Below are 26,137 nucleotides of genomic sequence, written 5' to 3' on the forward strand. Positions count from 1 at the left end.
CACCATATTATCGAAATTTCCAATTTTATTGCAAATAAATTTAAGCATTGGCAAATGTCGCCTAATAAATCAACAAATATGTCATACAAAACGTTACAAAAATCAATCATTCATAATTATCATAATCTTTGGAGGACAACAAGTACAGACGCCTGCATAAATAACACACACGTACACCACTATTTAGAAAGTGGTAACCAAATAACAGAGCTGTCCTTACATAAACAAAGTCTTCTTACTCGATATAATATTTAAAAGCAGGTAAATACAAAGTATGCGCTTATTAAAATACATACTTGTTTGTATACAATATAAGTTTTCATTACATTGAAAGTACCTACATGATACATGTCACGACGTACGACATTATATTACATAATATTTTTGTTTAAAAAGTTATCTTAAAAAATATAATGCCTTACGCGAGTAGGCTTTACGACTAGGAGAACGAAATATTTACACAACCACGACCATTCCTTACGTGTTATGTATCGACCATATACATGAAAAGTTATCAACTTTATCGAATTGATTCTTAAGTATATCCCAAGCGTATTGCTAGACTATCGTATCTTTGAGCTTACATTATAAGTACGCCTCAATTTAAAAGTTAATTTTACAAAGAAATACTAGGCACATTCACAATAAAATTCTGTTATTTCACTTCCATATTATTGAATGTGTCTTTAGTATTAAATAATATCGAGGATTCCATTGTGATAAAAAAATGGGAAGTGTAAAAATTGGTAAAGTACCTTTCAAAACTAAGTGGGTATCGTGCCCAGACTTTCTTCCGCGTTCATAAAACCGCCTATATTAACCAACGATCAATCCACGATCTACGTAAATCGTCTCACAATGGAATTTGCGTGTGTTACGCATAATGAGGTGAAATAAATGGCGTCGGTAGTTGCTTAACCGCGCCATTCTCGTGCCGGTGTGCCGTTGTCCACAATCCAGACGGAACCGCTTTGACCTTTAGCCAAAATCTCCACTAGCGAGCGGCCCACGTGCTCTGAGCTAGAAAACAGAAGTTTTGGTTTATTTTTACGCGCCAAAATTACTAAGCATAATGGCCGCCAAGAAAACATGTCAAATTAGAAAATATGCCACATATACAAAGATTTAAAAGTATTTAGCTTTAACTTTGTAATTAGAAAAAACGAAAACATTAAGTTGGTAGAAAAAGGTAGATGATTAAGGAAATGAAATGTTTGAGTTGGCGCGCAGTCCACGGTAGTTAATAAGTCTGCAGCCGTTAATGCAATTACCGCGGTCCTGAACGTTACATAAAATGAACTTGCGTTTAGCTACAGTCTAGACTAGGGTATATCTGCTCGCGGTTATATACTAAGGTATATTTTATAAACTCTCGGTACTATACTGTCTGCATAGCTGAGGGAAATGTTATCCGTTACGTTTAAAATTCAAATTTCAATATTTCCCTTAAAATCAGACACTAGAACTGAGTTAGAATATCTATTACCAAGTCGTATTTCTTTTCTAACTGTAAGTGCTAATAATATAATAATTCTTAGGTACATGATAAAAATAATTTTCCGGTATTTCTGTCTTACCTTTGCATTTTGCAGGTAGCATTATCCCTCTGCCACGCCGCCTCATATTCTGACGACATCAGTTGCTTGCGAATCTCCTTGACAAGCCCTGTGTCAGTCAGGCCCGGGCAAATCACCATACTCCGAACCCCGGTTAAGTTCACGTGGTATTGATCCTAAAGGGTAAAAGGTTAGGTAAAATTGTCGTTATAAAAGATGTTATTTTAGGAAAACCCTTCATGTGTGTGGCTACTAATTTCACCTTTAATGAGTTATTTTCGTCAAGATAGAAAGCCCGAGGGTGTTATAAATTTAGAAATTTGGAAGACATTAAAGTATGGTGTAGAATGAGTTATCGGTATCAATAAGTAAATCCACGACTTTCTTAGATGTGGTCTTAATTGCCCCATTCAAATAAAATTACAAACGGAATGGGCCAATCCGCAATTTTGACAAAACAGTCTACTAAAGGGTCAGTAACCCTGCAATGGTCGGAGAAGCAAATAGCGGTCGAATTAAGAATCTCCTTTGTTAGAAGTCTGTAGAAAAGCTATTTACCCCATAAGCCCTAGTGAGTCCCACGATAGCGTAATTAGTGGCTGTGTAGATGGGCGTAGAGACTTGAGGCCTGGTGAACGCAGTTGATGCGGTGTTCACGATGGTGCCCCCTTGTCCGCCGCGGTCCTTGCTCATGAACCGATACGCCAGTAGAGTACCGCGTATCACGCCATTCTGTGCGAAAAACGTTATATACAAAGATAGGTATTATTTGTTACGGAGGGATTTGTATTCAGATGAAAATCTGGTGACATTATTATAAAATCACAATATGTAATTATGTCTTAACTAAAGATGGTTAAACTCCTATTAACTGCGACATAATGAGTGACCATCTTTAAAATTTTGAAACATTAAACTGGTCTAAATATTGATTAAACCCCCGACAATATTAATATTATGTGGGTATTTGTAGTAGAAAGCACCGGAAGCGACTTCCGTTCCTACACTACAAACATATCGTAGTAAAGACATAAATATTAGTCTATAATAAGAACAAACTTACTAAATTGACGTCGACTTCGAGTTCCCAGAATCTGTCGTTCATTACACCCGCGTTGTTGATCACTATGTCCAGCCGGTTGAACACTTCCATGGTCATCTCGAATGCCTCTGTAATGTAGGTAGAAATAGTTTTATTAGGGCTACAAATCTACATATAATTCGTAGAAGATTAGATTAACGGCAGAGAGCCTGAGATTAAAAAAATACCTACTTATTTTAGGAAGATCGTAAATACGATCGTGACATATAAACAAATTATGTACGATGGTCTCGTATCAAAAATCTCAACCATATCGTCTCGTCGTATTTTCATTAACATTAATTTAAACCTATCAAGTATTTGCTCCGTCCGGGAATTGAACCAATAATACTATAGGCGGTGACACTTCCGCACTCTAGATTTATTTTTGAGGGACTACAGCAGACTCGATGTTATTAACTAATTATTCGATAAACTTAGGTCTTTCCCGTTCCTACTTAATTCCCCATATGGTATACCCAAGTAGATAAACATCATCAAAGTAAAGGGTTCATATTTCAAATGCACGCGACTGCAAGGACTTACCCTCATACTGGGGATAGTCAGTGACGTCACAGCGGCAAAACAGCACATTCTTGCGGCCATACTTGTTGCCCAAATCGTCCACCACTTGCTCGCCAATTTCAGAATCGATATCGCATATCGAAACCTGCGAAGTGCGGGGGAAATGCAATACTTATCGAAAAAATACGATTCGCATAAAAACGAGTAAAAGTTTTTCTGCGAAAATGTTAGGGGCTAGGGGATCCATTCGTGTCCTCAAATGTGTTGTTATTGTTGTTATGTTATCCGAATTTTAATTGGGGTCGGGGCAGCATGTTTTCTCCTTCCATAATCTTCTATCTGCCGTCATCTCTCAAGTACCTAATACTCTTTCTATGGTAAGAAATCGCCTTTCACACAAGCCATCCGTCGTTTCTTTGGTCGTCCTCTTCCACTATACATATATCCGTCCACATACCTATCACCTTCCTCCATAAAGTCTTTGCCTTCCTCACAACATGACTTTCATTCCTCCGCATCACATGCCCATTCCATAATACAATGCACCCAAAGCCTGTAAACTTTATGGATGCACCAAATCCCCAAAGATGAGAACCGGTGTTGTTAAAACTTTATTGTGTCGGGAGTCAAACCCGCAACCGCAACTTTCTGGGCGGTTTTAAAAAAGACTGATGCATCAAAAAACTCGGTAGTGCGATGAACTTGGTTTTAGTCTGCGATCTAATAAATATCTAGGTATACCTGTTAAAGCTGAAAAGTTTTATATGTTTTTTTAACAGTTTTTGAGATTAGCGCGTGTATGCTTATTAATCGTTTTGCAAAATATTTAGGTAAGTATTAGCCCATTTAGTAAGGAAGGCTAGGCTACTTTTTATCCACCGCGGAGTGATCGTTTAGAGTTCTATAAAATAAACCCTTAAGTTATAGTCAGTCATAATTAGAGCTGTACCTACATATTTACTTGAGTCTCACGATGATCCTTTATTATGTTTTCATGTTTTATTATTCAAACGAGTACCTAACTGCGTTAATTCTATAAGTAGAATTGAATTTGAATGAATGTTGTTCAATTAAAATCTCAAGTACATATAGATGAAAACTCATATCGATAAATCTCTTGAGGAAAAAAAAGGAAACGCATCCAATAGTCACTATATCCAGAGGCGTGTCAATCTATATAAATAAAAACATGTTTGTATGCCTTCCTATTTATTAGCTTCCTATCAAGTTAATGATAAACAATAGGGAGTCGAGTGTCGTTAATTAGCACGGATGAATAAGTAAATAAATATCAGTAGGTATGCGTCAGACACAAAGAAACTTAAAAGGAAAACAATCACGCCAATGACCGGGCGCCGGCAAAAATCAATACAAATGAGTGCCGGCACTCGAGTGATCCGCCTTGCTATCAATTATTATCCACGTTCTCCACACTTACACACGAGAATACGACACTCGGACAATATTGGCGAATATCCAGTACACTTCATTCAACAGTTATTTACCTTGAACTTAAAATTACTTTAGGAAGTACGCCATGCGCAAAGGAAGTCTTAGGTCATCGTTTCTCGGAGCGACTTACCTTGGCTCCCTGTTTGAGCAGTTCCTGGCTGTAAGCTAGGCCGATACCGGCCGCGGCGCCGGTGATGAGGGCTACTTTCCCCTTGAGCTCCATGTCTGAATATTTTCTGGTTGATACTGCGCCGCGCCCCGAAGCGACCGTGTTCACTACCGCCTTGGTTGTGGTTCGATCGCGCCGGGAACCCCGCGCGGCAGGGGAGGGGGTGCTCTCCCGGTTTCTCCCCAATTCCCCCTTCGGTAGTAAATATACGCACGATTGCACTCCACTCTCGCCTGGCCGTTGATTCAGGCTTGTTATACGGATGTAGGTATGGCTACTCTGTACACGACTTGTGGGCGGCGGTAATGTCACATGTGAGGACACAGCTGAGCCGATTGTGATGTGCAAGTAGCGTATCTATAGCTATAGTAAAATGGATATGGGGGATCAAATTTTTTTTTCTTGTCGGGTACCTAGTTAATGCTTATGCGTAGGATTCGAAAATTTCATATTGCCCTCCCGGACCTACGCGGAATCTTGTGTTACTGATAAAAAGGGTTTTTACGGATGGGATTGAATAACTTCCTAATTTGATGAAGTAGGCAAATAAAAATAAAACAGGAAATAGTCGTAGTTTTTTCTTTATTTGTCAATTTCTCTATCTTTCAGTCTGGTACAGTAAATTTTTCAGTAAATTAAAAAAATTAACAATTTTACATTTTTTTGAATTTTCTCAAGTACTAAGTGAAAAATATCACAGATACAACAATATCGCGAAGGTTGCGCCCACCGCAATATCGTACACACATCCAAAACGCGACCACTCTGATTTCCCACGGACGCGAACTGTACACAAATATACGAAAATAAAATTTTCACAAACTACACTATAAAAAACTTGAAAATTTACAACAAATCCCTCGCTTTAAAACAATATCTAAAATACCAATATTATTTTAGGGACTCGCATTCCCTTCAATCACGTTAGGCACACGCCCACGTACTTACATAAAACAATAAAATACAAAATACTTTCGGACATGATCTGTACAATAAAATAAGGGCATACCACCATGATTTACGATACATAAAATAGAATCACAAAACTCTATGTACAATGAAAATATCACAGAGATAATACGTATCAATCACAAAAGCACGCAATGGCCGCCGTTAGTGCAAAAATCGGCCTTGTTGGTACTTGAAAATGTATCAGAAAATATCTTGATGTTCGTTGGTGTTTTAGTTGATTTTGCCAAGCGAAGGATTGATGGGGAACAGCTGCATCTTGTGTAGGGTGTATTTGTGTGGTTGGTTCTGGTGGGCTTTGGTCAGGAGTGGTGGGCCTGGTCTGCGCCGGCGGCGGGCACGGCCTTGGCGAGGTAGGAGAAGGAGCGCGCGTTGGGCAGGCCGGCTAGAACACAGGCACTGAGCGCTGACCGGTTCAGGTTCATGGGCGCAGCGTCGTACCATTCCATCGTGTCGCCGTCGTAGCACTCCACGTGTGGAATTGTAGTTGACCCTGCCAAACAGTTGAAATTAACCAAAACCTAAACAGAATTCTAGTAAAAAAAAAAACTTTTTAAGGCCGAAAAGAAATGGTTACCATTAAATCCTCCGATAACGAAAATCATGTCATCAAGTAACACCGTGGCAAAATTGCTTCTTGCGCTAAACATTTCTGTCACCTCTTGCCAGTCTCCTCCGCGCTGTGGGTTGAATCTCTCGCCTTTGGAAAATACACAAGAACCCCAATAAAATACATTGCGATTCTTGAGGATATTGATGAAATAGGATGCAAATTACCGGTATTTAACCGACTATATCCATTGAACCCGCCAAGCGCGTAGAGGCAGTCTCTGTAAGCAATGAGGCTAACTCCGGAGCGCGGACTGAGCATGGATCTGATGAAGCTCCACTGTTTTGTGTCAGGGTCAAACACCTCGGCAGAACTGAGGACTTCTTGGCCGTTGAAACCGCCCACGATGTATATCTGTGATAAAGATCGACAATAGTTTGAAAGCACCGGAATTTAAATCCTCATTAAAATGAAAGAGACCTATATGTCGAACTCAACGCTACTTTTGCACCAAATTATTTTCTATTGACTTCGAATTGAGTTGCCAAGCCCGGGAAGAAGGTCATATATGAAAGACGGCCTTGCCGCGATTCAATTCTTTCTTACGATACTAATTTTTATCTCGACGGAGAACACTGTTTATTTTAAAAGGAGATAAGATACTAAAGACGCTTTCTGCAAAGTTGGGAGTTGTCTGAGAGGATAAACTTCTCATTACCTTTCCACCAAGCGACGCGGCGCTGGCATCTGAGCGCTGTTTGTTCATCGGCGTGGTCATCTCCCACTGATTCTTGTCGGGATAGTAGCGCTCCACCGATGACATGCGCGTGCGACCGTTGTAACCACCCAACGCGTAGATTAGACCGTCTATATATGTAGAAAGGCGATAAGTTTAGGACTTTGCTACAGTAGCTTAGTGGAATTCTGGAATTTTTCACGAGAAAATTCCTGATTCCGCGCGGATCGATAGCGCATATTAGACTAAGTTCTATGCAATTTGAAAATTTTGCTATTCTTCAAAGGTATGTTTAAATTACTAAGTTCAAGCACAGCTCAGGGGCCCGATTCTCCTAAGTTATAGTTCGGCCATTCAGAGAATGCGTTCCTGACACGTCGCGATTGAACTGACGACGTAACTACATTCATTGATTATTGATATAATAATGTTGTTTTAATGCTCCTCAATTGTTAAAACGGTAAACAACCAGCAAAAATATTTTTATCGTAACTGCAACGCCATTGCAAAGTTACGTCGTCAGTTCAATCGCGACGTGTCAGGAACGCATTCTCTGAATGGCCGAACTATAATAATGTCAAAATCGAATAGGAATCGAATCGCAATATGATCGCAATAGTAGTTTTAACCATATCGGGCATTCTGCTACTAATTTAAGACCAATCGTATTCCAACGACATTCGATTGGTTTGCGATTGGTCTGCTATTTTGGTGATTTTGGTCTATACGGTAGTTTGCTCTACAATCATATTGCAATAGTTAATCATTTGCAGACAAAATGATTCATTATTGAACGACAGAAAAGGATAAAAACGTTTATTTCAAAGAATAAATAGCGGAATGCCACATACGTGTCAATCGTAATTGAGTCGGGATTGGATCGCAGTCGAACGTGAATCGTATGTTGCTTCAGTAAAATTAGGAGAATCGGGCCCCAGATAATAAACAGAAGTTATCTAACTGACCGTGAGCAACAACGCTGACGTAGCACCTCGCCTGGTACATACAAGCCCGTTCATGCCAAGTGTTTGCCACCGGGTCGTAACACCGGACTGTGTTGAAATGGTCGCTGCCGTCGAAGCCGCCGATCATGTAGATCAAGTTGTTCAACGTGCAGAGACCGTGGTACGCGCGTGGCGTTAGATCCATGTGGATCGAAAGGAACCATCGGTCCGCCCTGTTTGGAAGAAAATTATGCTGGTTTCGATTTCAAACAATAATAAGCATTTATATGACTTATTAATATAGGCAGCTTTTTATCCATTTCAGGATGTAGTTCCCTTGGGATGAGGAGACCGTAGGCGGAAGACGGTAGGAATGTTAATCTAGTATTTCAAACTTCGGATGATGATTTGAATTTCGCGCCAAACACTTCGAAGGTGACTCTAGAGCTGTAACTTTATCGATAACGTATAAAGTTATATGAAATCTCCCGCCGGCAACAAGTAGGAATCAATATTGTATGTACCTTGTATCATAAGTTTCAACGAAACTGGTGGGGCTGCCAGCGCTCCAGCCACCAACTGCAAAAAGTATCTCAAAAGGTATTCGAGGCCTTGCTAATGGATCGTTGAGATCTGCTTCTGTACCCGGCCTCGAATCCAACAATGTGAGGAATACCACGGCTGGATACAAAGCTTCTTGACATTTCTGCGTAATAAAAAAATAATCTGAGTGCATTTTGAATTTAGTGACTTGTTTACTACAAGACACGTTTTCTTACCTCGTCCTCGGCAACCGGTTGCCATTGCAATATTTTCGATTTGAAATATTTATAGCTGATGTGACCGAACCGTACGCACAAAAGTAACGGTGGAATACATTTCCTTCTGTTTTCTATGTCATGTTCCACCCATGTTTTAACTGCTTGGAATACTATTTCTTCGTTTCGAACGTTCAGTTCATCATCTCTCAGAATATCTTCTAATTCATCATATGAAAGCGATTTAAATTCAATACATTCCTTAAGTATTCTGCTAAAATTCTGTCTTATATACAACTTTCCTTTTTTTTCTAGCTCACTACAGAAATAATATCTTGCGAATTTGAATATTCCAAGACAGTTATGCGGCCTCAGCTCGTGCAAAAGGAACTGACAGCATAGCTGAATCACACCAACAACATCAAATTGATCCGCATATGGTAAAAGATATTCAACGTTTTCTGCAGTTACTGTGCATGTCCCTGTGTAAGCATAATCGAGAATCAAGGTCATGTAGTAGCTGGGGACATCGACGAAAATCTCCGTTTCCTCTGGCTCTCCTTTCTTCAACGAATTAATAAATATGGCTTTGAAATACGGACTAACGGCTGAAAGTATCGCCCGGTGCACTCGGATCGTTTTCATATCCCTGCAGACGATAGTGCCATCGCACAGCTGGCCGTTCTGTCTCAGCTCATTCCATATTGTAGGAAACTCAACAACTGAATAATTTTCAGGGAGGCACACGCATTTCCGTTTTCGCGTAACAATCTTCTTTTTGGTTAATCTGGGTTTCGAGGATGAAGGAGTACGAACAGAATTTTTATTTTTTGATAATTTTCGATGTTTCGAATTAAATTCCATTCCTTTCGAAAAAACGGCGGTCGAAACTTGTTATCTGTCGCGATGACAGACTTGGCGACAGTTGAGATTCATTTGTTATAATTCCCTATGGCATATCAATTCAAATTCAAGCTCCTTCTATGAAATTCGATTGCTGCCTGACATAATTTTGTAGCTCTAGCGGAGATTTCTATTGAGGTTTTGTGTATACCACCTAGCTAGCCGTCTACCCGTCAGGATATATATGTGTTCTGTGCTAGCTAGGCACTGATCAACACCAAAACAACTTACCAAGACTATTTGAGCATTGACCAGAAGAATCACTTTAATTGACTCTTAGATTCTCCCGTTTTCACTAAAGAAGAGCTAATGTAGCTAGGTTATAACTCTGTAATATTAACTTCATGAATGATTAACAGGGGCCTTTGATGAGCCTTTCTCTTTTTAATCAGTCCATGCAAGGAGTACATCGCAATCAGCGTCGGCCCGGCTAAACGGACATTTAAAGAAAGTGCAAGTACTTATCCTCACTGACCACTTGCAAGAAATAATTACAATCGTTTTGATCATGCCATTTATTCAAAGCAATTATTATTTTATCTCTAATCATTAATATCCGACTATTTTGTCCGTTGTCGACGCGAGTTAGTCTATGGTCCTATATATGTTACTAGACCAAAAAAAGTTATTTCATTCCAATTATTTTTTATTCTGGCAGTATTCTTCCCAGCTGTCAACAATATTTATTGTCTATAGTCTCTTTTTCTTCCGGTTGTCAAGATGGTGAGTTTTGTTACCGTGAAAATAAATTAAATCTTTGAAAATCGTGATGAAAACAAAGTGTTGTGTTAGTTCATGGTGGTTTTTACATAAAGCAGTGTTATCAATATGTGTTCCTTTGCATATTTCAGGGTATCGACATCAACCACAAACACGACAGGAAAGTTAGGCGCACCGAAGTCAAATCTCAGGATGTGTACCTGAGATTGCTTGTGAAAGTAAGTATAACAACGATATCTAATCAATAAAAAACTTCTAATTGATGCCTTAATCGGTGACCTATCAGTTATTTTCATCAACATCAAATCCTAACCTAAACTTGTTGTTGTTTCCAGCTATACAGGTACTTGGCTCGCCGTACAAATGCCAAGTTCAACCAGATTATCCTGCGTAGGCTGTTCATGAGCCGCATCAACCGCCCTCCGCTATCGCTGTCGCGGTTGGCTCGTCACATGAAGAAGCCTACTCGCGAGGGCATGATTGCCGTCGTGGTGGGCAGCATCACCAACGATGTGAGGCTGTACAAGGTGCCCAAGCTAACAGTCGCCGCTCTGCACGTCACAGAGAAGGCTCGCGCCCGCATCTTGGCCGCTGGAGGTACGGACGTGTTGTTTATATTTTTTGAATGAGGTTAGGAAGCATGCAAGTGGCAAAACAAAGATTTATCAATGAAAAGAACTGTTATTAACGTTCTAAACAGTATAACCTACAATTTTAGGTGGTCTAGTACCTGGTTCACATGCTAATTCTGTGATTGATACAGTAGGACTGCAATGCTATACTTTTCAACTGTTGATTTTTGTTCAGTGCTTAGAAACATACTTCTTCTCGAGTTCTTTTGAATACGACCTGTTGCTAATAATTCTTCACACAATGGTTATATGAAATTCTTATTTTTGTGTAACTGAACCTGTGCTTTCTCTTCAAATCCTTGCTAATATTATAAAGAGTTCAAGTAAGTTATATTTAGAGGGAATTCATAGATTCTTCAACCTTCTTTCTTTTTAAGCTCCATAAATGTGTCTGTATTTTATTCTGATACAATAAGTAATCTCTAAAAGACATGGTTGAAACCTCGGGAAACAGCTCTCATAAATTTATTGTTTATGTACCTGTTAACTGATAAATGGATCCAGTTTTGGACTGCAGTGCTCTTTATATGTATCTTTGGAAGAAGGATACAACATTTTTTTCAACATAAAAGTACAGGCATGTCCCTCTGTGCACAAAAGAGTGACAATGTTATTAATGTATTGAAGTGTTAGGTATAAAAGAACAATGAACTTATGTGGCCTGCTTTCCAAGGACTTATATTCTGAGTTAATTCCCATATTTTCATGTAAACTATTTGTTAGTTGTTGTTTGTGTAACTTAACAAGAAATTCACATCAATATTGTCACTTCCAGGAGAGATCCTGACTTTTGACCAGCTGGCTCTGCGCGCCCCCACTGGCGCCAAGACCGTTCTGCTGCAGGGTCGCCGCAACGCCCGCGAGGCTGTCCGTCACTTCGGCCCCGCGCCGGGAGCTCCGCGCTCGCACACGAAGCCCTACGTGCGCACTAAGGGACACGAACGCGCGCGGCCTAGCCGTCGTTCGAACGTGTAATCTTTAAATATAAGGACTACAATCTAATTCAGTTGTGTTATTTCTAGCTTATAGTGAACCACACATGACCAGTATCTTAGAATTTACATAACTTTTATTCTTTAGAACCACAGTTAAACACTATCTTTATTGTAAATACACAATCACTCTTATGTACAGCACAGCATACCACTCTCTCTCAATATACCAGTCAGCATACAAATACTCTCATGCAAGAGTGAACTCTCATTCATTTGAGCATAGCATTCAAGCCAACATTTGCAATCAATAAAATTGCAGAATATTATTTAATAATTCCATAACTGAATATTTAAACAACTTATAATCAAAGACAACTTCAAATATCACAGATTTTTATTGCTACCACATAATATCAGTTAACATCTTATTCAGCTACAAAACACGCTCATCCAGTAGTTCACAAGTGGTTCATCATGCTGGCCTACTCCAAACACTAGCTTTAGCTTGGCTACTGCATCAGATCTGGATCCTGAAGAATCTATTGCTGCTTTCACAGCTTTTACTACCCTGGAATAATAAAAGAGTTATTACAGAGATTTCTGGCAGTCTTCCATAAAACATTCACTAAGTGCCGCCACCGGTTTCACTCGCATCTTGTAGGAACTACGCGAATCCTTCCTTATTTAAATATGGACACTTTCTTGACAAAGGTGCTAACTAAACAATGAATTAGTTTTTCATATTGGTCTACTAGTTTCTGGAAGCCGACCCCAACATTGTTAGGAAAAAGGCTCGAAGGATGGGGGGTTTAGTAGTTTCTCCGATTAGAGTGTAGTATACATATATGAGTTAAAGCATATGATTATCTCTTAAGTGTTTGCTTACCCTAGCCATTCTAATTGTAGAGATTTGATGTGCTGATGTAGAACATCATCATTGAACTTTTCATTGTTCATTGATGTTTCTATTCTAGTCATTAGTGTAGGACCTAGAACAAAAAGCATTGATAAATACATAAATATGTCTTTGCCTTAACATGGAACAAAGCATTATATTAACTTACATTTAGTAGGCAGTGAGCCTGCCCACTTATAGCTAAAATTATTATTTTCAGTTTCTTCCAATAAGCATACAGCAGCTGGTGGTAATGATTCTTCGCTAGTAGTCTGTCTTATTCTAGGGTTGTTAGGAACTTTCATTGGTAGTAATCTTGATAGGCCGTTTATAATGGTTGTTGCTTCAACATTACTTGATTTTATAACAATCTGAAAAATTAATTAATCATTAGTTCATTGCAAAGCAAAAGTTAATTTCTATAACAATGTTTTTAAGCTTATGTAAAAATAACATAAGGGCTCTCCATAATATCAGTCTAAAAAGCCTTTTCCAAAAAAAAAAATATTACCTACTTTGGAAAAGACTTTCGACTTTTTATATAATTATTTAATTTATCAACAAATATAAGAAACAGCACTTACATAAACTCCAGTCAAAGTACAGTACACCAATATCCTAAACACTGCTTTAGAAACCAGCTTCTCAAGCAGCCTAAGAGCCACACATTCTTTGTCACCGGCCACTGAACAAGTTCCGGGCTCAAATATAGATTTCTTCACAGCATGAGGTTGTAACTTCTTGAGTAGGTCCTGACTGGTGTATAATGTTTCTGAGTAGGTGTGAGCACCAGCTTTTAGCATCCATGTGAAGTGAGAATGCAGTCTTTTGAATACATTTTCATCTCCTGGAAATTAATAAAAGGGTTTTAAATAATTGGTGTAATTAGTCTGTAAGCTTGCTTTAAAATAAAATAAAATTTTATTTCAACTGGTAGGTAATCAACAATTTTTTTGGCAGTGTTTAGTAATGATCGATGATTTTTTTGAGATGGGATGTAATCATATGAGCCATCCAGCTGTGGGTACAGTCAGCTATTGAGGTAATCTATGCTTATGATGACTAAACCCCATCTTGTTCTCTCTGGAGCCCTTTGTATACCAAGGGACTCAGTAATACTTTCAAATAATCCTGTAGCTCTCACTCAACAAAATTAGTGTCTTGTAATGAAAACAGAAGTTTAATAGAATCTCACCAGTCAAGTGCATTACTGATCTAGACTGAACAAAGTCATTTCTGCCTGTCTTCAGTCTGAGAGCCCTTTGAGAGCAAACTTTTTGCTCAGCATCAAATACAGCTTCAGCTAAATCTTGCAGTTCCTTTGATATTTTCTGAAAAGGAAATATTCATTCCAGAAATACAATCAAGATTGATGAAAATTGTTTTCATGATTAGTAATCAAGCAATCAGAAAAACAATTTAGGCATTTCTTATTAAAATACTTGCACATTGTTTCTAAAAACAAGATCTGTCTTAAAAATGTATGTAAAAAGTTTCACATCGCTGCATGCTACCTATTTAAATGGCAATACCATTACACAAACAAACACATGAAAATCTAGTCAGACACAAAATGTTCCAAAAATAAAGGTTATAAGTTCCCACCTGCATATGTTCAGACAATAGTGGTGTTATATTCAACAGCAGCATTTTATCCTTCATGAGCACCACTATTGAGAACCACCTCTTCAGGCCTCTAGCCCAGGTGTCTTTCAGCTGAAACGTGAGGCTCAGCACATGCCCGTGTGTGTCATTGAAGTATACAACGCCACCTTCCTTCTTCCAATTTACCTGTCATAGAAGTATTTATTTGAATTGGTTTATGGATGGTGGATAACATTAGGCAAAGCTCTTTTAATATGAGGCATCAAAAGTTAGCTTGTCATGAGTGCCCAGCAGCGCAGTGATAATATGTTATTTTATATATCTAATTTCTAAATACTCTAGTGATATGCAACTTATTATCGAAAAAAAGTAACTTAGCTCTTACTTCACATGTTATGCTCCTAATAGCAGCCTGTCTCAAAAACGAAGTGACGTCAGCATTTGGCACGGATTCCCTGCTGCAGTATATGGTTCCATCATCATCTCGTGACACAAACAAAGTTTCTGGGCCCAGGGAAGTACACCCACTGCACTGAACACTTGCTCTTGAAGATTCTGTCGTATTCTTCTCATTGTCTGTTGTAAAGGTGCAGAATAGCGGCCGTGGGCCATGAGCCTCACAAAAATGGCACAATCCCACTATTGCATTCATTTCATTGCGATCTAAATACGCATTTGTATTTGTAATGTAATAAATAAATTACCAAAGTAGGACATCAGCTGTTTTATTGACATTGACATTCAGAAATGTTCGCACATAATGACGTTGACAATACTGACAATCCTATGCAGTTGTTGCCGAAGTATTTACCATCGGTATTTACACATTCATGAGTGTTGCTGGTTAATTTCTAATCAAATACTTCTGTTATTTCCTTCATCTTCCTTGGTACCTTATTTATTTAGCAATATAAAAACGTGGCCCTAATTATCTATACACGAGGTTGGTAGCAAATCATACCCCCATAAGTAGTGTACTGCTATAAATTAAGCCCTCTGATTTCGCCACTAATGCTGAGGGAGAGGTGGCCCCTTCAGTCAAATGCGGAGAATGCCCGTTAAGGTGCTTTCAGGATATTTCTTTAAATCAGAATATTTTAATATGCAAGAGGGCTACTTAAAGATTTTAAATTTTATTCATCTCATATCGTAACGGTTTCCCGCAGCAACACCTATGTTGCAGCCTCTGAGATAACCTTTTGAAGCAAGTTTCATGCTTCTATGGATTTTAATATTATTTCATCCGATCTAATATTTTATTTATTACTAGGGATTACGTCCATAACTAATTTGCATCACTATTAGGACAAGCATCTCAAGCGGCTGCAATATAACAATCCGTTCATCGTAGATCCTGCCACTGACTGTTACCACTACCAGAAATTATAATAATTAATTAGCTACTTACAGCCAACTCATGTACCTACATAGTATTTTAGATGTATGACGGATAGAAACTTGAGTTCATACCTGTTCAAATGGTATTCTATCATGGTTGTATAAGTTTCATTCAGGTATATTTATTATTAGCAATCAGCTCAATAGCAAATATGTTATAAAAATTTTTTTGGACACTTGGGTTCCGATTGCCACGATTTGTCGTCCACACAAGCCGCGACACTTCTTACCTACCTACTTTACATTCCCGAATTTTCCTACATATTAGGTTTCAGTACCTATATGGTGTACATAGGTTCTCCAGCTTTAAAATATATACAATTGTTAACAAACTCATGAAGGGGTAACATTTTTACTTCACTACCAGACAATGTTTTATAGTTTTGCCTACCGGAACTTTATTTTACTAGACTTCTTTAAAGGCGTCTGCCTTATTTTGGTTTTGTTCATTACTTAATTACTGGAAACATGGGAACACAGGAAATGGAAAAAAATGTGAAACAAAATATTAAAAAGCCAATAATTCTGATTTTCAATAACTCATTTATTCAACTGTACACTGATTCACAGTTATAACTTTAATGGAAAATCACAAGCACAGTTATAATCGGATTACCTAAGTAAGATTAATACGTAATTTGACTGTGCTACATCATCCAACATACGCGATGACGAAATTGCTCTATCAATCGATATTATTACATAATAATAAAGTATCGCACCCGGCTACTCTTCACCCGCTCTAGATGCGTACGTCCTATAGTATGGTAACGGCGGTCACAGCGAAGCAACATGATTATGAACTTGAGGAAAGAAATAAACGCGATCAAATATAAAATAAATTAATTTAATATTATAAACAAATAACATGTTACTGTGCCTATCGAAAAAATTGTCTAAAACGTTTGTTTATACTACTGATGTTTTGGTGGCGGTTTATTTCTTAGAGACGGGTTTGTAGGCTAGTTTTCTGGACTTCATTGTGGACCACTTGTGTCGTTTGAAGTAGTAGCTGACAGCGGCGAGCATGGTGAACATGCCGATGGCCTTAATGGTCATGAGTCGTCGCTCGTCGAGCTCGGGCTCCGAGCACCACCGCAGGAAGGTGGCCACGTCCTTGGCGAGCTGCGACGCCGTCGCCGGCGTGCCGTCGCTGTACTCAGCCGCCTGAAACGTTCACCCCAGTCAGTTTACTGTCCACTGCTGTACATAGACCATCATCATCTCCTACAATTATGTAGGGGTTGGCTTCTTCTTTCAACCATTGCTTAGTAAGTGTAGTACAATGGTCGAGGCACCCAACATACATCTCTCATAATTATCCCAAAAATATTCTCTACTAAAGAAAATAAATTTCAAAACGGTCATACCTCGTCGAAAAGTACTTGCGCCATGGAAATAGCGCCGCCAGGGAAGTACGGGTTGTAGTTCTGTCCCTCACGGAGGATGACTCCGGCCGGGGCCTCCATGTACCCGGTCAGCAGTGCGAATATGTAGTCCTCACCGCCCTTGCGACCCGAGCAGATCAGCGACAGATCCGGAGGATATGCGCCTGGAAATCATCACATTATGCTGTATTACTTACTTGCTTTTCGTTTTAATGTCTTACCTGCGTTTTGTGGGAATATGTTACTCGAGGATAGTGTATCTTCCTAAAAGTTTAAGAATTTTTCAATTCGCTTTAGTGGTTTTGGAGCAATGATAGTTTAGATAAAAGTAAAAGTTTGGTTGAATTAAATGTTAGTTACTCTTTTACACAAAACCTGCTAAACGGAGTTTGATGGAACTTTACAGTAGTTTGACTTTGACTGATACATAATAAGAGCTCTTTTGCGTCTAAACACAATGTAGTGACTAATCTTAATGATGGCTTTAAGTGAACAGTGGTTTTGAAATTAAGAGGTAACTAATATTCTGCAGTTTGGCACAAAATTTTCCTCACACAAAAATTCAAAAATAAGTATCCTTTATGATATACACAGATATTTTATAAAGGTTATGTGAATTTACGAAACAAAATGTGTTTAACATAGTACCTATATCATAGCTAATTAGATTTTTTTTTATTTAGTAACTGTGTATCTTAACTGTGATACTACATTTATTTTTATCTTCTAGACATATAAGCTTTTCTTATTGACAAATACATGCGACCCACGGTTTAATGTTTTTATTTTTCTGGCACTATTTCAGATACAGAAATATAAAAACACTGTTTGTTTGTGTAATTTTAAATAAAGAAACTAAACTTTTTCAGGTAGCAAACGTTTGATTACATAAAGTCAATACTTTTTATAACGAATGTCGATAAATAAATCATCACAGAACTGCGTTTTGAATTCTTCGCCAAACTCAGTTTAAAACAAAACAAAAAACTGCATGACGTATTTCACGATTCACGATACATGACGGCAAATTGTTGCTAAGATCGCGATTAGGTTTGATGACATCATACTACAAAAATAGTATTCAAGAATTGAATAATAATATGCATTTCTACATAGGATAATATCGGAGGGAGGAATGTTCATTAAACTGTTTATGGCTCTAGTACTAGGCAGAGTCTCTCCAGTACTGTCGGATTTCCGTCCCAACAGGCTATGAGAGTGCATCTGTGCCTGCAAAAATGCTTGTGCACTACGTATAACATATCCTGATCACATATGTATTCTTACATGATTATATCGGTCAGTGACCACCTTACATAGAGAAGGCATGATCATTGATCATCACAATTAAGGTTATAAGGTTCATTAACAATTTTGGCCTAACAATATTCTCTTATCAGTGGTATATATACTATATATACTTAGGAAGGACATACAACTTTGAAAGACAAATATATCAATAGGCATTCTATATGAAGATGACTTATTTCAGTGAAGGAATATTAAAGAGGTTGATAAATAATCTTACCGTTGTTGGCTGCTCTTGCTGCGTTCTCGTTGGGGTATGGAGAAGGCAAGTAGTCAGACAACTTGCCGGGCCTCTCGAAGTAGTTACCCTCCTCATCAGGTCCATCCTTGATCATCACCTGATTGGAGAATGAAATGAATTAGTAAAATGTAATGAGAATTATTTCTACTATTGTTATAAATGAGGAAGTGTGTGTTGATCAAATGTTTTATGGGGATAAGAGGTTGCTTGGGATGAATAAGTGACTTATAGGGCTATTTACTATCTATTACTCCCAAGGGCTTTCGCTGAATGAATTGGTTGCTAGTAAAATTCTGAAAAGCAACCAGTTATTAATTTAAAATGTATGTATGTACATATAATCAAATTATCAAACAATTGACAAAGTTAAGAACATGAGTCATATTTTGGCTTGGGCAACAAAAATGTACTCATTTAGGATTTGAAATTAATTGGTCATTTGTGGCAATTAGTTCATTCAATTATGAACATCACCAAGGGATTAACAATATTTCACAATTTTGTTCTGTTACAACATACTAATTGAATTAGCAAATGAAACTACATAGATTGCTTTTTTATTGTTGATTTAAAATCTTATTTCAAATACAGCTTATGTAGGCTTTTGGGCAAATGGCCTGACAATTGATTGGCGTTTTCGTCAAAGGAATTAAAAATTAACTGCGTTTTGACAATCACATATCTGCATTGCACCAAAATATCTGCATTATGACAAAAATACATAGGTGTAGGTAGTACATAAAACACTTTACAACCATTACAGTTTTATGTAAGTGAATGTAAGTTTGTTGTTGTTCTGGCTTGATGCCAGGGTTTATTTGGTTCAGAGCATTCTCCATTGGGGCAGGTTATTGGAGGCACGTGTTTTCGCTAAACTTCACCATATTTGTTACATAAGTTTTCATGGTTTACATAAGTTGAATTTTTATGGCATATCGGAGATGTTAAAAGACCAAAGATTACTCATGTACTAAGTTATAAAAAGTACGCAATATATGTACAGATAGAGTAAAGAAAAAATAATTTGCATAGCATGTTTTCCTAGGGTTCAACAGATTTACCCATACATGAAAAAGTGTGTGAGCAGTGGTGTTACACGGGAAAGTATCACTATCACTTATTACGATAATGATTAACTGAAAAGGTGCGTTAGTTACCAGTAGTAGTAGTAGAGAAGTTGTAGAAGAGTGTTGATCAAGTTTCATCATGAGTCCAACTTTTTGGAACCTTGCAACTAGTGTGACATTACACAGTGTAGAAACTTTTGACTGTGACCAGTAAATGCTACACAGCAACGCAATGTTGGAGAGGTGTGGCGTCGTCGCTCGTAAAACGTTGATAGAATAGCCTCAATGGAGTTAACCTATCCTGGTAGTGATACTCACTTCAGCAGCCTCAGCCTTCGCCTCTTCTTCGGTGTGGGTCACATCAACGAGGTTTCGGAAGGCAATGTACTGCAGCGAGTGGCAGGCCTTGCACACTTGCTTGTATACTTCGTAGCCACGACGGACGCTGGTAAATACAGATGATGATTGAGATATGTGCACAAGAACAATTATTTGTACGTGAATCCCATCCAATGTATTGTTGTAGTGCACGTAGTCGTAGTCACTTTATGCAAATCTATTGTTGAATATAATACTCCACTACTAGCAATGGATAAAATTTCCTAATGATCAAAAATTTGTAAGTTCTGTTATCTGTTTCTTGATAACATAAATATTTACATTACACAAATGCACTGCTTGAGTTGAGATTATTTACAAAACCACAGGATATGCACAAATTATATGCTTTCTCTAGCAGATAACTTCCATTGTCTATTACATTATGACAAAGAATGTAAAATGATTTTAGTCATAATCTTATCTTATCCTGTTCAGGCCTTCAAATCATAGCAGTTAAAAATACTGTGTACTACATTTAATTGTTTCTATATACATTTTATAGTTTGTCTAGGATGTTATAACATCTATTGATATAATTACTGTTTAATTCTAAACCTGTTTACTTTAGTATATAAAATTGACATATCTATACATATAATAAATCTGTAGAAAAGTAATTTTTGTACATTGAAGAAATTGACAAAAAAAATAGCCAGCATGTTAAAGGATAACTAACAGAACCCATTTCCATCATTTTTGTCATTTTTGTCTGTTTGTCTGTTTGTCTGTTTGTCTGTTTGTCTGTTTATCTGTTTGTTTGTTCGGGATTCACGTAAAATCTACGAATTAAATGCAGACAATGCTTATATACAAAAATTCTACGTAACTTGGGGTATTACTTAGTTTTTGTTTCATCGAAATCGATTCACTCTATCAAAAGATATGATTAATTTTGTGAATTCAAGATGTAAAATATTACGACACGCAATCTATTTGTCAAAACTGTACATTTGAATGTTGTACTTATATTAGTTGATCGGCCTATTATTAATCTTTACACAGAAAATCACACCTTTATAAGTAACTTCGGAAGAAAAAAAAAATGAAAATTTTGTTTAGCCAAGGTTAAAGTAGCTCCATCTGTGGTAAATAAAATACATCATCAATTTGTCAAAGGAGCGAGGTGGTAAATGACAATATTATATACCATACATTCTTTATAGAGGATTATTATTTCAACAGATGGAGTTGTGTATTTTCCGTAATTCACCATATTTTAACACGAAGTGTAATTTTTCGATAGACATTTCAATTGTGTTTGTCAGTTTGCCGTGCCACATCAAAATCCAACTATAATTATTACCTTGATGAAAGGAAAATTAATAGTTCTCGGCCAAATTTAAAACGGTGCCATCTAAATTATTTTTTGAACATTATGTCAAAAATGATGACTTTAGTGGAACAATTACTTATCATTTAAAGTTACAGATGGAGTTCATATCAGGATTTTTTCATAAACATAGTTTAGCTTATCTTCCACTAATGTGGTGGCCTTAAAACAAATTACTTTGAGTGAGTAGTATTAAGTAGACCTTAATTATTTTTTCTGATGCAAAATATGTAAAATTAATCCTAGAAGAAATAAGGATCTATCTCTCGCAGGCGCTGCTAAGCGTGAGGTAGGTAATGTAGGATTCTGTAGCTTTAAAAACAAGCCCAGATACAAAGTGCAGATAAGAAATGGGAGCTTTCTCGATTTAATACCATACACACGTAAAATGCTTTATGCGTCTGAAAACGTACAAATTACGCGCCGCATACCAGAGACAAGTTTACTTTCAACTTCTGATCGCAAATACACTGTTCATGATTACGAACAGTCTCAGTAAGACCCGAGCCAAGTCTAAAAAAACACCTTTTATATAAAACTACGTTTGATGTCATTTAATCACAAAGACATAATTGTTCTCTGTTGCAAATCCTATCCACCTATATCCTATCCTAATCCAGAATGCATTGCAGGTGTGCATTGCACAAAAACCAATGGTATCCTATTCGAGAAGTCAAAAGACTTGACCTGCTAACGTCAGCTTCTGCGCTAAGCAAGTGTTCTTAATAGTACCATCAGAATTACATTCATCGTTGAATGAGGTGATTAAATTTTCAGAAACCACAATAACAGTAGGAGCCAAAGCGTATGATCGCTTCATAGAGCTCTGATTGGCCCCAGGTGACCAAGTCAGGTCTGATTTGTTTGTTCATCAGATCTTTGACAGTGTTTCGGTGGATACTTACTGTCGTCCTGTTTACGTGTGACACAAAATATGGTATATAAACGTCCTCCGCAATAGCGAAATTTTCCCGGTGTGCGGTAGTGACGCACAGTATACAACACTTATGTTTCTTTTGATTTGCTGGCTCCACCAAGAAATGGCATATTGCGAGCGTACATTTTGAAAATCTTGGTAAAACTGCAGGTATCAAGTACGAACACATGAAGTGGACTCGCACAGATACGTACATTTTGCCTATTCGTGAACTAATGCAAACATTTCGGTGGAGTCCCGGCTTAGGCCACCACATTAGGCGTGCGCGATCCTCGGGCGTGTGAGTAGCGCGGGCGCCGCGCGTGCGTCGCGAGCGCGTTGCGTGACCGTCGTGTTTTGCTGCCCTGCGGCATTTGCAGCACGCTCGCGGCTTGCACGCGCCGCTCTCCTCGACGTTTAAGGCCGCTGCCTCGAATTTTGCGGGCAGCGGGGCGGCAGCGGCGGCGGCGCGGGAGCGGCAGGATCTTACGCGTATAATCAAATGGACCGGCCCTCGAATACAGCGGCGCGGGGAGCGGGCAACGAGCGGTGAGCTCCAGTCAAATGGTGACCGCCCGCGCCGACGCCGCTGCCGCCCCGCTGCCCGCAAAATTAGAGGCAGCGGCCTAACTGCTAAGGCGTTTAGCGGGCGGCGGGGATAGCGGGCGAAGGGGTAAGAACGCAACTCGAGCGCCGCGTGCTCGCCGCGAGCGCGTCGCTTGCACTCTTCACACATGCCGCAGGGCAGCAAAACGCGACGTTCACGCAGCGCGCTCGCGACGCCCGCGCTACTCACACGCCCGAGGATCACGCACGCCTAATGTGGGGTCAGCCTTATCATAGTGAGTAAGTGCACAGAAAATCCCCGTCATACAAGTGTTTCTCCCCAGTAGTGAAACTATCCTACCCTATGCGCCTGCTGATGATGATGACTCATTTTATCATCCATCCAGCTATTCCCCAACTATGTTGGTGTTGGCTTCCAGTCACCGAATCTGTTTGAGTACCAATATTTTGCTTGGAGCGACTACCTATCTACCTATCTTCAATCCAGTCAACTACACAAGACGATATCCATGGTAAGACTGACAGACTTTCTGGCTTCTGATTAGTCGCAGCAGCTGCAGAAAATGTACAAATGACAGCTTTGTCAGACTCAAAGCATATAGACATAGATTATAGCTGTTTCCTGTGAAAATTACTTACGCACCATACGTAATAATTTTCCAAATTGGCTGACTAGATCCAGAGATATTCACAACGTCACAAACTTTACTTCTTTTGTTTAGATAAATGGTCACATCCACAACACAACCTTGATCAATGAATCTATGCGACTGCTAAGTGCTAATCCTAATTATACTGTCACGTGAAAGAATGCACTTACGGGATAAGTAGTATTTTGACTATTCTATATTGCCCACGCAGACGAAGTTGCGGGCAACAGCTAGTTTGCTTAAATTCTTTAGTGAATCTTTTAAGGAATAATTAACTAGGTAGCTATTAAATTGAACAAAACAATTATTTCTTTCCTATTATAGTCTTGACATGTGTTAATTTCACACATCTGCTATTTACGTTGAATGAGAATCTATGAGTTTCATGCTGGTTCTCCTCCATAAAAGTTTCTGGAACCATGCACCTACCATCTATCTTGTCATAAGAATCTATAGCGTATCACATTGAAATCGTAGACACTTACCTGGCGTGGTCTAATGATTTGAACCACCCGTCGTGGCTCCAAGGCTGATGTGGGGCGTGAGCTTCAGAGCCTGAAGCCTGCACTGACTGCTCAAGGGCGAACAGAAGAGCTCCCACGCCACCACCCACCACTCCCAGTGTTGAGAGCCACTGTAGATCAAAAATACATTAAGATAAGTTGCATTTTGGCCTAAGTTGGTAAAATTAGGAGTTGTCTGCTGATATTTAGATTTATTTATTGGGAATGAAACCTTTGCAAGTCATTCAGCGTTTTATAAGTAGCATCAATCATGTTTTAACACATAGGCATGTAGTGTAGGTTAATAAGTTTTGGATTTTAAACTGATATTGTCTTTTTAAAGAAATTATGTGTTAGTAATCACATCTAACATACTTTTCACTTGATGTTAGAAGTATTACAACATACTCAAATAAAGTACCATGCATTTTGGACATATTATGTTTCTCATCTTGGTACGACAAATTACACAATGAAGTTATGTGGCATTCAAACAACCAGTGCACTGGTTTTATTACACAATATGACAGTTGATGTATTTGTGTCAATTTCAAGGTTTAGTATTCATCCCCTTTTGTAAATACCACAAGATTAATCCCTAAGTGAACTTGGAATACTTCGAAAACCACAACATGACAAAATCAATACCGTTAGCTACGAATGTGTGTTTTCGATTTTAAGGTCAAATTTTGAAATATTTATTTTTAACAAAAACTACTTGAATGAAACTTACCAGTTTTCTGTTCCTTGTCCATCCTTGAGCGCTGGTGGACAGCTGACAAACCTGCAAGGGACAGCTTCCATTAGATTTCTTATGTACTTGTTACATAATGTCGAATAGGTTATCACTTGCCCATGAATTTTTTTATTAAGCACTTGTGTTAATTTTCAGATCCAGAGGGTCCCATACACCACGTCATTACATTTAACACGTTTTGAAGCTCATGGTATGGCACAAATTGATAAAATACAGCAGTTTTCCGTGACACTTCGAACTTGAACTTTTCCATCATTGGTAACATATTGAGTACGCCAAAGATACCTGCTATCAATTTAGACTACATAACAAACTGTTTAGAACCATTTCCAGTACCTGGGGAGAAACTATGCCATAATTTTTCAAAAGACGTGCCCCACAAATCCTACCGACGGCGGCCGCCATGATAGAAAAACGTCGTAATGAAGGCTGAATCGAATGACAACTACGAGTCATACTGCCATTAAAAAATATTGTCAGTACACTATTTTCTAAAAGTCACAAAAATAATTCCGAGATTCTTGCGATTATTTTATAAGTGTATAATAGTTTGTCGTATATTTAATTTGTTGTTTACTTATTAGTGACAACTTCGATCAAATCGACATTATTGACGTCCTCAGTTCGCAAGTAACTGGCCAAATAAAAAATAATTTATTTAAACCTATATAGAGGTTTTCTTAAGAAGAATGTTTCTGGTAATCTTATTACACTGAAGTATAAAATTGTGGTCCAGTATGTGGGTTGGGCACATAATTATTACTTGATATGGTTTTCGAAAATAGTTATTTTCCCCTGTAAGGTCAGGATATGGCTACATTGTAAAGGTCTCCCCACATTTATTGACGTGAAATCAGCTTAAGCGAGTGCGTTTCGTCACACTACTCGACTTATCGCTATACAAATGGATCGACACACTTCTTCTTTCTCGTGCCTTGTTCCCAATTTTATTTGGGGTCACTCGTCATACTGACACTCACTCCCTTCCTATTCATGTTATCTTTCAGGCAATCCATCCATCGTTTCTTAGGTCTTCCTCTTCCTCTCCCTCCATCTACATTCATACTTAGCACACACTTCGTTGCATGCGTATCATCCCTCCTCATTACATGTCCATACCATAACAATCTTCTACTTCTCATCTTTTCCGTAACTGGCGTTATTTTCAGACATTTGTAACACACTTATTACGAACTTTTAG

At 38.4% G+C, this 26,137-nt stretch overlaps 5 protein-coding genes across 5 annotated transcripts; 1 reads left to right on the forward strand and 4 right to left on the reverse strand.

The window, feature by feature from the left end:
- Positions 1 to 7: 7 nt before the first annotated feature.
- Positions 8 to 5,128, reverse strand: LOC124634866 (15-hydroxyprostaglandin dehydrogenase [NAD(+)]-like). The gene is made up of 6 exons (XM_047170527.1): positions 4,745 to 5,128; positions 3,184 to 3,307; positions 2,620 to 2,726; positions 2,115 to 2,288; positions 1,578 to 1,732; positions 8 to 1,020 (listed from the first exon to the last, which is right to left on the reverse strand). Exons 1-6 carry the CDS (start codon positions 4,835 to 4,837, stop codon positions 915 to 917), a joined length of 759 nt encoding a protein of 252 aa, XP_047026483.1. The 5' UTR covers positions 4,838 to 5,128; the 3' UTR covers positions 8 to 914.
- Positions 5,129 to 5,382: 254 nt separating this feature from the next.
- LOC124634869 (kelch-like protein 10) lies at positions 5,383 to 9,604 on the reverse strand. The gene is made up of 7 exons (XM_047170529.1): positions 8,762 to 9,604; positions 8,507 to 8,688; positions 8,004 to 8,215; positions 7,021 to 7,169; positions 6,530 to 6,716; positions 6,330 to 6,452; positions 5,383 to 6,245 (listed from the first exon to the last, which is right to left on the reverse strand). Exons 1-7 carry the CDS (start codon positions 9,602 to 9,604, stop codon positions 6,055 to 6,057), a joined length of 1,887 nt encoding a protein of 628 aa, XP_047026485.1. The 3' UTR covers positions 5,383 to 6,054.
- A 650-nt stretch (positions 9,605 to 10,254) lies between these two features.
- Positions 10,255 to 11,997, forward strand: LOC124634867 (60S ribosomal protein L18). Its single transcript, XM_047170528.1, has 4 exons — positions 10,255 to 10,366; positions 10,495 to 10,581; positions 10,699 to 10,960; positions 11,771 to 11,997. The coding sequence occupies exons 1-4, from the start codon at positions 10,364 to 10,366 to the stop codon at positions 11,968 to 11,970; spliced, it is 552 nt and encodes a 183-aa protein (XP_047026484.1). The 5' UTR covers positions 10,255 to 10,363; the 3' UTR covers positions 11,971 to 11,997.
- Positions 11,998 to 12,306: 309 nt separating this feature from the next.
- LOC124634865 (folliculin) lies at positions 12,307 to 15,178 on the reverse strand. Its single transcript, XM_047170526.1, has 7 exons — positions 14,816 to 15,178; positions 14,431 to 14,616; positions 14,021 to 14,156; positions 13,410 to 13,672; positions 12,995 to 13,196; positions 12,817 to 12,919; positions 12,307 to 12,498 (listed from the first exon to the last, which is right to left on the reverse strand). The coding sequence occupies exons 1-7, from the start codon at positions 15,080 to 15,082 to the stop codon at positions 12,360 to 12,362; spliced, it is 1,296 nt and encodes a 431-aa protein (XP_047026482.1). The 5' UTR covers positions 15,083 to 15,178; the 3' UTR covers positions 12,307 to 12,359.
- Positions 15,179 to 16,351: 1,173 nt separating this feature from the next.
- On the reverse strand, positions 16,352 to 25,432 carry LOC124635189 (cytochrome c1-2, heme protein, mitochondrial). The gene is made up of 7 exons (XM_047171006.1): positions 25,273 to 25,432; positions 24,913 to 24,963; positions 24,162 to 24,310; positions 20,151 to 20,277; positions 18,745 to 18,862; positions 17,199 to 17,380; positions 16,352 to 16,995 (listed from the first exon to the last, which is right to left on the reverse strand). Exons 1-7 carry the CDS (start codon positions 25,390 to 25,392, stop codon positions 16,765 to 16,767), a joined length of 978 nt encoding a protein of 325 aa, XP_047026962.1. The 5' UTR covers positions 25,393 to 25,432; the 3' UTR covers positions 16,352 to 16,764.
- Positions 25,433 to 26,137: the final 705 nt, after the last annotated feature.

This window comes from Helicoverpa zea, chromosome 12, assembly GCF_022581195.2.
Source record: "Helicoverpa zea isolate HzStark_Cry1AcR chromosome 12, ilHelZeax1.1, whole genome shotgun sequence".
NCBI classification, from domain to species: Eukaryota; Metazoa; Arthropoda; class Insecta; order Lepidoptera; family Noctuidae; genus Helicoverpa; species Helicoverpa zea.

What these genes read in the sequence shown, in the direction of transcription:
- LOC124634866 (XM_047170527.1), bottom strand. Translation starts at nt 4,837, where the DNA reads ATGGAGCTCAAGGGGAAAGTAGCCCTCATCACCGGCGCCGCGGCCGGT. An exon ending in TGCTCAAACAGGGAGCCAAG is followed by an intron (nt 3,308 to 4,744) that starts GTAAGTCGCTCC and finishes CGCACTTCGCAG; the next exon opens with GTTTCGATATGCGATATCGA. An exon ending in GACTCACTAGGGCTTATGGG is followed by an intron (nt 1,733 to 2,114) that starts GTAAATAGCTTT and finishes TTTACCCTTTAG; the next exon opens with GATCAATACCACGTGAACTT.
- LOC124634869 (XM_047170529.1), bottom strand. Translation starts at nt 9,604, where the DNA reads ATGGAATTTAATTCGAAACATCGAAAATTATCAAAAAATAAAAATTCT. An exon ending in GTTGAAACTTATGATACAAG is followed by an intron (nt 8,216 to 8,506) that starts GTACATACAATA and finishes TCTTCCAAACAG; the next exon opens with GGCGGACCGATGGTTCCTTT. An exon ending in CCGCGTCGCTTGGTGGAAAG is followed by an intron (nt 6,717 to 7,020) that starts GTAATGAGAAGT and finishes TCTTTATCACAG; the next exon opens with ATATACATCGTGGGCGGTTT.
- LOC124634867 (XM_047170528.1), top strand. An exon ending in ACCTGAGATTGCTTGTGAAA is followed by an intron (nt 10,582 to 10,698) that starts GTAAGTATAACA and finishes TGTTGTTTCCAG; the next exon opens with CTATACAGGTACTTGGCTCG. An exon ending in CCGCATCTTGGCCGCTGGAG is followed by an intron (nt 10,961 to 11,770) that starts GTACGGACGTGT and finishes TGTCACTTCCAG; the next exon opens with GAGAGATCCTGACTTTTGAC.
- LOC124634865 (XM_047170526.1), bottom strand. Translation starts at nt 15,082, where the DNA reads ATGAATGCAATAGTGGGATTGTGCCATTTTTGTGAGGCTCATGGCCCA. An exon ending in TATTGTCTGAACATATGCAG is followed by an intron (nt 14,157 to 14,430) that starts GTGGGAACTTAT and finishes TTTCCTTTTCAG; the next exon opens with AAAATATCAAAGGAACTGCA. An exon ending in CTACAATTAGAATGGCTAGG is followed by an intron (nt 12,499 to 12,816) that starts GTAAGCAAACAC and finishes TTATTATTCCAG; the next exon opens with GGTAGTAAAAGCTGTGAAAG.
- LOC124635189 (XM_047171006.1), bottom strand. Translation starts at nt 25,392, where the DNA reads ATGACTCGTAGTTGTCATTCGATTCAGCCTTCATTACGACGTTTTTCT. An exon ending in CGAAGGCTGAGGCTGCTGAA is followed by an intron (nt 18,863 to 20,150) that starts GTGAGTATCACT and finishes TTCTCCAATCAG; the next exon opens with GTGATGATCAAGGATGGACC. An exon ending in AGCAAGAGCAGCCAACAACG is followed by an intron (nt 17,381 to 18,744) that starts GTAAGATTATTT and finishes GATGATTTCCAG; the next exon opens with GCGCATATCCTCCGGATCTG.